This window comes from Carettochelys insculpta, chromosome 18 (genome assembly GCF_033958435.1).
Source record: "Carettochelys insculpta isolate YL-2023 chromosome 18, ASM3395843v1, whole genome shotgun sequence".
NCBI classification, from domain to species: domain Eukaryota; kingdom Metazoa; phylum Chordata; order Testudines; family Carettochelyidae; genus Carettochelys; species Carettochelys insculpta.
Genome location: NC_134154.1, coordinates 26564986 through 26577366, shown reverse-complemented (window position 1 = coordinate 26577366; position 12381 = coordinate 26564986). Strand labels below are relative to the sequence as shown.

The window sequence follows — 12381 nt, the reverse complement described above, 5'->3', positions numbered from 1 at the left end:
ATAGAGGAGGATAGCAAGGAGACAGAAAGGGAGCATGTGGGGGAAATGGATGGATGCAAGGATACGCTGGGTGTTTGAGCATTGGCCTGGTAAACCCAGGGTTGTGAGCTCAATTGTTGAGGGGGCCATTTAAGGACTTGGCACAAATAGATTAAAAAAATTGTCAGGGGCGGTGATAGCTCCTGCTGTGAGGGCAGGGGACTGGTCTTGATGACCTCTAAAGGTCCCTTCCATTTCTGTGAGATAGGTATAGGTGTATCTCCGTGTGCTTGGCCTTTGGAAGCCACAAAGCGTGCGACCCTCTAGTTACTTGTGTGTATAAAGTGTATACTTCCCTGTTTCACCACTGAGTCTGTATTTGTCGTGACTTGTCTCTCTGCTTTGATTTCAGAGGGCTCTTTCCTGTTCATGCACTTGAAAGCTCAAGTTTAAAATTGGTGGGTGATTTGTGTGTGCCTTGCTAAAAGAATAGTCCCAGAGACTTTCTTGTCATTTGGTCATACCTCTAACAAATGGGTTTGCGATGTCTTTCTGGGATCGCTCGATGAAGAAATATTCACCAGTCTGTACAATGTTACTTTTAGCGACTTAGGAATTTTCTTATTTCTGTGCATAACTTAAGCACCAAACATCGAGACTGTAATTACAGCTTGTCAGTAAAGGGTAAATTTTTAGCAAAGCTATTAGAACATGGTTTGAATTTGGCACCTTGAAATAGTACAAGAATACTTCACTTAGTCACTAAGTCTGCAGGGCAGCATGACTGATACTTTTGTTTCACAGTGAATTGATTTTCAACAATTCTAGCATGGTTCCCATTAATAATACATGAAGAGTAAAATTTACTTTGTAGGTAAAAGACATTGATGCCGTCCCTCTTTAGTCTTCATTACTGTAGAAAGAATTTCTCTCCTTCATTACTTTTTATCCTGCTTTAGGACTTGCCATGTGCCGTAATTGACGTTCCATGTGTTGGTAGTACTGGAACTGGCAGAACTAAAAGCCACAAGCTGCTAGCAGCTAGCCATGTTAGTCTGTATCTGCAAAAACAAGGAGTCCTATAGCAGCTTAAAGTAGGGCTGCACAAAGTGGGGGAGGGTGAAATTTCATAATGCGGGATGCAGTGTCATCAGCACCCTCCCTGCCCCCAGACTCAGCTGCTTTCTTCACAGCCCCCTCCACCCTGCCCCCACGGCCTCTGCCACCGCCCTCACCAAGGGCATGTGGCATGTTACTTTTGGGAGACCACTGCTTGCTTCTTGGGGGGCCCTAGTAATTGCCGGGGCAAAAAATGGGACCCAGCATAAAAAGTTTGCTCATTCCTGGTATGTGGACAGTGTCTTGGCACAGGTGTTGCCAAGACACTAAGGCTAAAGCTGTACTACAGAACTTACAGCTGAGCTGCTCTAGTACTGCTAGTGAAGATGCTCTGAGCCAGGGTGGCCATCCTGAGCATGAGAAGGAGCCAGAATTTACCGATGCACATTGCCAAAGAGCCACAGTAATACGTCAGCCGCCCCCATCAGCTCCCACCTCCTGCTGATCAGCACTTCCCTCTCCCTCCCCATGCCTCCTTACCAGTACGATCAGCTGTTTCACAGCATGCAGGAGGTTCTAGAGAGGGAGGGTGGAGAGAGGATGTGGCGGGTTCAGATGTCAGGGGGAAGGAAGGGATAGGACTTGAGGAATTAGAGAATCGTAGAACTAAAAGGAAACTCAAGATGTCGAATCCAGTCCCCTGCACTTGGTACAGCAGATGAGCAAGCGGGGTTCAGAAAAGATAGAAGTACCATTCAGCAAATATTGGCACTAAGACTGATAGCGGAAAAAGCTCAACAAAAGAACAAGAACCCATACACTTGCTTCGTCAATTTTCAGAAGGCATTTGACAGTATAGATCAGAAAGTGACTTGGGCGGTGTTGGAGTCATATGGAATGGATATCAGACTGATAAATTTGAAAGATATCAATGGCAATGCAGAGGCAGTGGTGAGAACATGCAGGGAGTTGGGAAGTTGGTTTAAAAGAAGTAGAGGTATGAGACAAGGAGCTCTAATATTGCCAAGTATCTTCATCGCACATCTGGAGACAGCGATGGACAAGATCAAGGAAGAGGTAGAAGGGGTATCTGTTCATGGGAAAAGAATTAATAACTTGAGGTTCGCGGATGATATAGTTATCATTAAGGAAGATGAGGAGAAGCCAGCAAAAATGGTGCAGGTGTTAAACAAAGAAGGGAAGCGGTACGGACTGATTATGAACATCGATAAAACAAAAACAAGGATATTTGGATATAAGAAAATAGGAAGGAAGATCAGTGTCGATGGTATTGAACTAGAAAATGCAGAGAAGTTCACATAGCTGGGAAGCAACATAATGTATGATCTAGACCATAAGAAGGAAATAGTGACTAGAAGAGCGAAAGCAAGAGCGAGTTGGAAGGCAGTGGATAAGATCTGGAAAAGCAAAGTAATTAGCTTAAGAATGAAGCTGAGCATCTTGAAAATGTGTGTATTCAGCAGCATGTTGTATAGATGTGACATGGGTGATAACGAAATATTCGAAAAGAAGAATATTGGCTTTCAAAAGGAGTTGTTATAGAAAGATTCTGAGAATAGGATGGATGCAGAAGGTCACCAATGAGGAATTATATAGAAATATACGGCCGAAAGAGAACCTGCTGCAGAAGGTTATAGAACGGAAGCTACAACTGTTTGGGCATTTTTGCAGAATGAATGACGAACGAAAAATCAAGACCCTGGTATTCAGCAGAATGGACAGTTCAAATAGGAGATGCAGACCCCACAGAGAATAGGTAGATGATATAGTAGATTGGTGCGGAGCTAGTCTACAGAAACTAAGCCACTCCCCACTGGACAGGGAAAGATGGAAGGAAATAGTGAGAGAGGTATCAGACACCAATGAGCACTGAGCCCATGGGTATTGATGATGATGATAATGCACTTGTTACAAGACCAAGTGCCACCTGGACCTGTGGTGTCTGTCTAGTTCATAAACAAGAGCCATGAAAGTGGTTACTGCTATAGAGAAGTAGCCACATTATGCTAAAAAGATACTATTGTTCAAGCCAACTAGCCACACTCAATCAGCCAAACAGCCACATGTGGCTAGTGGTTAGTGTGTTGTACGCCACAGATCTAGACCATAAGGGGTTGAGTGGGAGCAGGGCCTGGGGCAGAGCTGGAGGTTGAGCAGCAAGCACATTGGAAAGGTGGTGCCTGTAGCTCCAGTCCCAGAGTTGGCACCTGTGGAAGGAGCCATATGAGGCTCCAGAGCCACAGATTGACTACCGCTGCTGTAGGCCAATGGGAGAAACCTTCTCACCAACGTTGACCTAAGTACTGGTATGGACAGTAACTTACATCACCGAGGAGGAGGGTGCCTTATTCACACCCCTGAAAGACATGACTTATGCTAACATAGGCTGTAATGTGTACGTGGCCAAAGTAAATTCATAGGGTCAGGACCCACTTTTCTGTTCCTGTTTTGTCATGCTCTGAGAAGATAGTTCTGCAAGTAGAGTGTGATTTCTAAATTTCTCCTAACCATTCCCCCAACTTTTTAACTCTCCAGTGTGCCCTTAATAGTCACTTTTCACCACTGCTCTGTTTCTTTTAACCAAAATGCTATTCACATAAATGCTGCCTTTGTAAAATTTAGTAAACATCAAAGATACATTGATTGTAGAACAGTGTGTATTTTTAAAGAGGAAAACAGCCAAAAAATGCTGGCTTCAAGTTCAAATTTTATTTGAAGACAGCAAATTCTAAAGCTTTTGTAGTCAGGAGAAAAGAGGCCTTCCTTCTTTTACAGCAAAAATCTCATGGCTTGTCGCCCTGTAAACCTATAGCTGGTCTCTGAGTCAGAGCAGTTCTTTAGTCTATCCTAGCAACCTAATTCTTCCTCCTCCTCCTAACTCGGGTTCCAACAGATTGGAGCTGGGGCACTGTATTGGGGACTTCGATGATGAGCTAATGGGTCTCATGATCTTAAATGCAGGATTCCAAGAAATCTGAGGTGGGTGTTTACTTGCTAGCTCCCTGGGTCTGACAGACTCTGCTGATCCATCTGAGTTTTTCAGTTCAGCTCACTTTAAAAAGCTTTTCTGTTTGTCCTAAGTCCCTTAGTGACTTGTAGTCAGCCTTCTTGCTAGTCTAAAAATTGTTTTCACTGGGCTGTGGCAGCTCTTTGGAAACACTTCACTTAAAACTGCAGAATGATTACATCTAGTGTTAGTAATGCTGTAAAGGGCTTTGTTTTTCATTCTTAAAATAGCTCTTTAGCTTTGAAGACTGAAGCTGAACACAGCAGTGTTAATATTGTGAATTGTCGCAGTGCTTTAGCTTCAGACTTGAGATTTCTCTCAATAGAAAATAATGTTCTAAAATGTGGGAAATGCTGGACTCCTGAGAATATTCATGGTTGTAACTGTATGGGGGCTTTTATTGCTCTGTACTTTCTGTACAGCATTTTCTTTACAAATTCTTTATTCCATAGGATTCAGAATATGTATTTTATTTTGTCTCTAACATTTCTATATACAGGCTTAACACAAAGGCAGAAAATATACAAGCATATGCTGCATCCATGTTTGGGAAAAGATAGTTACTACAGACAAAGGGATAAACGTCGACGAAGTAAGAAAGATGAGTATGTTAAAACCAAGTGGGCTTAAAGCGCCTACCAAGATCAGCAAGCCTGGAAGTACAGCATTGAAAACATCTGCCTCTGTTGCTGCTGGTAATGAAGATTTTAATATCTTAACACTTTTCTTAAATGTCCTTTTCTTTTAAGAAAAAAATCATAACACCCCACTAATCTGAAGGCTATAGTTGAATGCATATCTAATTCTCATATTTCTCAGCTGGTGTGCACAATAAGTAATAAACTTTGAGTTTACAAAGCAGACATAAGAAAAATGCATTTTAAAAAATAAAGGAATTGTCAAAACAAAAAGCAGTCAAGTAGCACTTTAAAGACCAGCAAAATAGTTTATTGGGTGAACTTTTGTGGGACAGACCCTCTTGAAGTGGGTCTGTCCCACGAAAGCTCACCCAGTAAACTATTTTGCTAGTCTTTAAAGTGCTACTTGACTGCTTTTTGTTTTGATAGTGTGTAGACTAGCACGGCTTCCTCTCTGTTACTATAAAGGAATTGGAGTAACATTCGAGAAAATAAACTATTTATTAGTAATGTAGTGTTCAAAGAGTTGTACGTTCTAAGGAAGAGCTTTCTGTCTTGGAGTCCACCATGCTTAACAAACTTGTGAATTGTAAACTGGTCACTCCTAATAGATTAAGGATACTTGAAAAGCAGTGGACATTGTGTGGTATATTATTGGTTATGTAGGATCTGAAGTGTGAGCATGCCAGTACAGCCAGCTGTTGCTTGTTTGCCCCACAGTACAGTAATCTCTTAAACTAACCTTGCTGTAACACAAGGGTCAAGGCTTTCTGCCAGTAATATACAATTTTATGATCTAGCTAGTAAATTTATGTTTAGTGCCATAGTATTTTATATTTTATTTTTGATCTTTGAGTGTTCTAGCTACTGAGTAAAATATGTTTTGACGTACTTTTGATTCTTAGAAACAAATATTCGTTTGCAAACAATGTTAAGGCTTGATCCCAAGCTCTCCTCAAAACAGCAGTTTTTGCCAAATTGACCATCTAGTCAAGCAGCTCAAAAAAAAAAAAAAAGGCAGTAATAATTTATTAAATATCACCTTTTTAAATGACCCAAAGGGAAGTAGTTATGGTTAAAGCTTAGGTCTGAAATTCAGACTCCCTGGTTTTTCTGTCCCGCTCAGTGGACTTTGTGTAGGTTCAGGTGTTTTTGTACCTCTGTTTCCTCACCTATTGCTGGAGCCTAATACTACCTCAGGGGAGGATTAGATATAAATTGAAAGAGTAAAGCATTTTGAGATGTTCAGATTAAATTTACCATAGAAATACAGAAGTGATCTTCAAAGATACCTAAGGAACTCAGGCATCCAATTTCTGCTAGAGGTCAGCCCTTAGACACCTTTGGCAATCCTAGCCCCAAAATGCATTTCTCCAGTTTACAGTAGAACATTTTGGTGTGTACTCAGAATACACTTATGCCCAAAGCAGAGTTTTGTGGCAAGCAGTTTTTCTTGAAGTGTAAGTAAAACACATTTTCATTATAGTGGTAAATGCGTGAGTGGATTTTGTGCAGGGCTTGTAAATTTTCATTAAAACATCACCAGCTTCGATCAAACAATGTTTAACTTAAACTGGTCAAGAAAATAGTCACAGAGAGATAGCCGTGTTAGTCTGTATTTTCACAAAACAAACAGTCATGTAGCACTTTCAAGGCTAACAAAATAATTTATTAGGTGAGGAGCTTTCGTGGGGCAGACCCACTTCTTCAGATCTGGAAATAGTGCAGTATTTCCAGTAGGGTACTATTTCCAGATCTGAAGAAGTGGGTCTGCCCCACGAAAGCTCCTCACCTAATAAATTACTTTGTTAGCCTTGAAAGTGCTGCACGGCTGCTTTTTTGGTCAAGGAAATGTTAGAGTACTGCCATGTCAATATAGCAGTAAGAAAATACGTTTACTTTCTTCTTTCAGAGTTACACACCTGGTATTTCTAAATGGAAACAAGCTGATGATGCATATTGGAATATAATTGTGTTTAACTGGTATTTCTTCTTTTTTATGTTTTGCCTCCAGCAACTGCAGAGAAAGCAGTGTGCAGTGAAAAGCCGTCAAGCACACCTTCCTTGGAGGCACATGATGATTTTGTGGATGACTTCAGAGTTGGGGAGCGTGTCTGGGTCAATGGAAATAAACCTGGCTTTATTCAGTTTCTTGGAGAAACACAGTTTGCTCCAGGACAGTGGGCAGGGATTGTTCTAGATGAACCCATTGGCAAGAATGATGGGTCTGTGGCTGGAGTTCGGTATTTCCAGTGTGAACCCTTACGGGGAATATTTACAAGGCCATCAAAACTGACAAGAAGAGTCCTGGCGGAGGATGAAGCCAATGGTACCCAGACAGCTAGTGCTTCAAGAGCTACTTCCCCAACCTCCACATCAGCTGTTAGTGTGGTGTCTTCTCCTGCGACAGCTCCCCCTACAGGAATTCCTCAAAAGACTTCGCCTCCAGCAGGCAAGGAACACTCTACTCCTACACAAATTAGCAATCTTTCAAAAACTGCAAGCGAATCTGTATCAAACCTCTCTGAAGCTGGGTCTTTAAAGAAAGGAGAAAGAGAACTCAAAATAGGAGATCGAGTTTTGGTAAGTTCCCCCATCCCCATGTCTTATTTTAGTCTAACAAACATTTGGTCTTGTTTAAAATCTGTTTTTGTTAATTAGCTTTAAACTGCAACTCAGATTCGAATACATATTTCCTGCTCTATTGAGTTATACAAGCTGGGAAGTAAGAAAGTTATTATGGTGTGGCCCATTCTGGTGGGGCAGGTGTGACCACTGCCAACTACTGCATGGAATTAGAACCTGTCATATAGGCTCTGCACTGGTAATAGGTATTGGATATGCTCCTTCACTTGTCCGGTAGGGGATTGTGCTATTGGAGTAGGAGGACCACAATTTTACCATGCCTTGAGTTTGTTATTCAGATGGCTGTGCCATATAGCACAATGTCAGCCATGAAACTCTAGTGGCTGGAGATTTGTTGTATTTCATGGCGTGGGCATTCTTATAGATATTAGTGTCCATTCTCCATGTTTGTGGGACAGTCAGATTAATGTATATAATTTGCTACTCTTTTGTCTTTTTATGACCTTCCAAATCAATTCCCATATTGCTTTCTTTGCGAATTAGAACATACTGTACATTAGATTCCTGTGCTGCCACTGTCACATAGCGATGCTGCTTGTCAGTGAGATAGCTACATCTGTCTGGAATTCAGAAATGCTGACTTTTAACCAAAATCTTCATGATTAAAATACGTTTAACTGTTATTTTCTGTGATTTTGATAGTTGGGCTAAGTAAAGCTGCTACATATCTATTTTTCCTCATCTCATGGTGCAAGAGTATCACAGAACATTGGGTATAGAGTTTCTGCACCCTGTGTGGAGATGTCTGAAATAGTAAAGTAGAACAGAAACCAGTTTTGTAGCTTTCATTTGGTTGTGCATTGCAAATTTAATCAATAAAACCCTTATGCTTTAACAAGCTATTTGTATTTTCATCATCTTACTCTAATTTTAAGCAGTACAGTAATGCTAAATAAACTGCAGGATTGTCAGACATTTCCATCCAATCGTTCTTTAGTCATTCAGGGCTCAGTGTCTCCAGCAAGCTTCTCGACAATAGCATGCCTAGTTGCTCCCATTAGTTATGACAGGCAGCAACAGACGCAGTTGCTTCTCTTAAGGACCGAGATTAGCTGTTCTGTCACTGGTCTGTGAGTTCAGTTGGTTGTCCTTCATAAGCTTCAGGATCAAAAAGGTTTTTTTAATTTTTTTAAATAGTTTCTAGTTCTCCTACTTGAAATGCCTATTTCAAAGCCTTTGGCCTTGGCTTATTCCAGTGCAACAGAACTTGGTGCCTTTTTTGATAACCTCTTTGATGAGCATTGACATCACAAAAGACTCCTGGAAAAGATGTTCACAGCCATGGATCTGAACACCAAACCTTCATTGTGAGAAGGCCCAACAGGACTGAAATTACTATGTTCTGACAGGGCCTTTTTAAAAGCTTCAAAGCACTAAAGTAGTTTATTTTAAAATAAAACCAAATTAATATTTGAAGAGCAAACTACACCAGACTTACAACCATTTGATCATAAGTCAGATTGTGTGCCTAAACTATTGTATGCACCTTGTTTTAATCAGGTTTAGAGGCGGAAGTATCTCTTGGTGTAACTTTAGTATTTCAAGTATTGTAAATGAAGAGGCATCTCATGTATATATGTCCTTTAGCTAAGGCAGGGCAGCAATTTATGCTACTGGCATCTCTGAATATGCTATGAAAATCTTGTCAGGAAAATTACATGGCTGTTTCTGTATTATTTGCCCTGGTACCATAAGTTTATTGCTTCTGTAGTAAAAGGCGAGCTGACATCCTAGAGGACGTTTTTCAGGAGATAATTAATGTATCAAGGGAGTGGTGAGCTAGTGATCCAGTTCCCCAAAGTTTATTAGTGACTAAAAAGGGATTAGAGAGGTCTCTGTATTGTCTTATGCATTTTTTAAAAAAGTGTGTATGTTTGAAAAGAGAATAAAAGGTATGGTGCATGCTTGTTATTTCATAAGGAATATCTCACTGCTAATCTGATGACAGGTCTACAGTAGACCTGAAAGTATATCCTAGATGTGCAGTTCCAACTACAGCAATTGCGTACCAGGCATCGACTAGGATCAACTTATCTGGCCGTTCTCACTAAGGGTTTGACAGGAGAACGACAGATTTTTCCTGGTGGTCAGTAGCCCTCGACGAAAAAAAGTTTCCCCACTCCTGCTCCGGACTATGGTGCCCTATATAAAAGATGGTTTGACAGCCCCAAAAATATTTTTAGCACATGTACTGTTAACTCAGATTCTTCTGTTTGGCTCTTTACACCCTTCATCTGTAGCTTGCTTATCTGCATCATGAATGCACATTTCCTACATTTTGGCATTCTATGCTAGCTTTCACAACCAGAGGCTTATTAGAAGAAATAAGGATATGGAAAAGAGTTATCTGTCTCATGTACAGGTTGCAAGGACTGAATTTAGAGAGCTTAAAGTTAAGTTTCAATTGTTAAATTTTACAATCATGCCCCCTGTATTTACTGTATTTTAAGTGCATGGGAACATTGCAATCAGCCAGTCAGATGACATTCAGTTTGGAATAAACAAAGCTTAACTTGACTTGTGGGAAAAGTCTGATTTTTTTTTTTTCTATGTAAAATATCATTGTACTTTTAATGTTGCCTTTGAGCACACTATAGGGCAACACATCTTCCTTCTTATTTGCTTAAAGATAAGACCATGTGTTTGTTTAATTTGCTTTTGTAATTAGCGGCACAGCAAGGTGACCCAAGTTAAGTTGCATTAATTTAAATGTGATACACCAAGATGGAATCGCAATTAAGCCATATAAGCAGTGTTTTTTTTTTCCCTTCAAGGGGAAGAATGTCTAGCACAAGGTCAGAACAATTTTGATTCAGTTTTGCTAGTTCACATGTTGGATGACTCACAGAGCAATTCTTTGCCCCACCTTAGAGCTTTATGCTTCTGCAATGGTAAATTTGTTTGTCTTCTGCACCATGGAATCAGTCCAGACATTTTCTAGACCATTTCCTCTTCCACGATTTTATGGAATGGCTTCAGTTACTGACATTTGGGGTCCTGTATGGTTTGATTGATGAAAGCCACATTAGCTACAGTTTTGGTTTCTTAAGCAAGCTGAACTATGGACTCAAGTTCATTAGTTCATTCAATAACTAATCAAGCCAGGGTTGCCAACCTGCCAGGATCTGCCTGGAGTTTCTCACAATCAGCATCAGTTTCCTCTTGACTTTTGAAATCAGTCCTGGAGATTTTAATAAAATGACACTGTCATGTTGGGGGAAAAGATCTCCAGGAATAAGGTCAGTCAGAGCTGGCTCTCCTATATCAAGCAAAATGTACTCACATTGTGCCAGTATTCAAAAAGGTCAAGTGGTAAGACCCAAGTAACTACTGGTTGGTTAGCCTGTTGGTCAGGACCAAACAATGGGGCAGTTGATATGGAATTCAGTGAGGATAGCAATGTTGTTAATGCCTGTCAGCATAGTTTTATGGAAAATAGGCTTTGTCAAACCTGATTCTGTTTTTTTGATGAGATTACAAATTTGGTAGATAAAGCCATTGGCATTGATGTGAGACCCAAGTGAACATGAGCTCCCAGTGTGATACTGTGGTAAAAAAGGACAAATGTGATCTTTGATTGTAATCACTTTCGTAGCATACGACCGCATTCCACTCCTTCGTTATTTAGAAATGCAGAATTATAACTATCCCTTTTTGCATAATATAGCTCATTCACCTCTTCTGCTCTCTTCAGGAAGTTTTTGAAATGAAATCTTGTTAACCAGAGACAAACATCTTTCATTCCTTAACGTCAGTCGCATTGTGGTTAATTTGCATAGTCTGAGTGTTTCTGACAAGTTCTTTTTAATTACTGTGTTCTCCCACATTTTCAGTAAAACCCCAGCTGGATCCCCAAACTGAACTTCCCCATCCCACAAAGGCTGTCTGTCTATATTTAGTCACATTGGTTCATTAGTGTTTGATACTATCTATATTGAATATGTCGAATGAGACAAACAGCTAAAACTATTTGGCAGGTCTTCTCTTCACTGCTCAATTATTTAGTGACCTGCCTCAGTGTGAATGAAGGTCACAAAGTAGCTGTCTTCATTGCATTGTATTGTTGCCCTATTATTTATTTAAAAGGTCTTGTTACTTGGTGGTTCATGCACCATTGCGATATAACCATGCATCCAAATACAACAAATCATGTATGTTGCACAGCTTTTAGATACAGTTCTCTAGCAATCCTTTTTTCCATATTTTAATGATGGTAGTAAATTGCATTCAGTATTATTACTAGTAAGGAGTATTTTAACAGCAGGAGGACTTGCACTATAGCCGTATAACACTAAGGCCTGGTCTGTATTTGAGATGTTTTACTGTATAATCATTTTGGTTAGAGGTGTGATTTTTTTTTTCAACTTATCCAGTTATACTAATATAAACTGCATTAGAGTAAAAGTACTTACGCTGGTATAGCTACACTGGGAGGATTCTAGTACTTTAACTGTACAGGTGTAGCTGAAGTGGTACAACTTTTATGTGTTGACAAGCCCCTTAGAGTTGTGTATTGCGCAGCTGCAGCTCAAGATTGACTTCCTACGAACAGCCTTTAGCAGGCAACTGTTCCCCTTAATTTGGTTTTCTGTGTACCTATTTTAAGTAGTTAATTGTTTTTCTCCAAGTACTGAACACTTAACATAGGATATCTAAGGATTTAATTTTTATTTCAGGCAGATGTATAACTTCTATGTAAGAGTAGAAATCTGTAATAAAATTAAATTTGTACTAGAGGTTGGGGCAGTATTTCAATAAAAGCTAAATGAAATCTCAGATATTGCAGTGGGATTAAAAATAGATATTTTACCAGGAGATCAAATGGTAGGTTTTTTAGTTCTCTGAGTTATACTAACACTCTTGATTACATCTAGTTTTAAAGTACACAGGGCTTTAACTACAAAGAGCACAGGATGGTGACAGCATGATAAATCTGGCCTGGACTTTGCAGCTTTTCCCTCCCCGCTGTGCCTTTAGATTTTATTTTGAGAACAGGTTACGCTTCTGTGTTTGCTGTTCAGTTCTCAGAAA

At 40.0% G+C, this 12381-nt stretch overlaps 1 protein-coding gene across 10 annotated transcripts in view; it reads left to right on the top strand.

The window, feature by feature from the left end:
* The window catches only part of CLIP1 (CAP-Gly domain containing linker protein 1), a 106814-nt gene that overhangs the window by 31957 nt on the left and 62476 nt on the right, over window positions 1-12381 (top strand). For 8 of the 10 annotated variants that reach the window (XM_075012882.1, XM_075012888.1, XM_075012884.1 and 5 more), the window contains exons 2-3: window positions 4566-4761; window positions 6719-7287. In XM_075012882.1, coding sequence (XP_074868983.1) covers window positions 4668-4761; window positions 6719-7287 — 663 coding nt within the window. In that variant the 5' untranslated portion in view covers window positions 4566-4667. Of the gene's footprint in view, window positions 1-3938; window positions 4039-4118; window positions 4452-4565; window positions 4762-6718; window positions 7288-12381 lie in introns of those variants that run through there. The other 2 variants (XM_075012880.1, XM_075012879.1) reach the window with 2 other exon arrangements.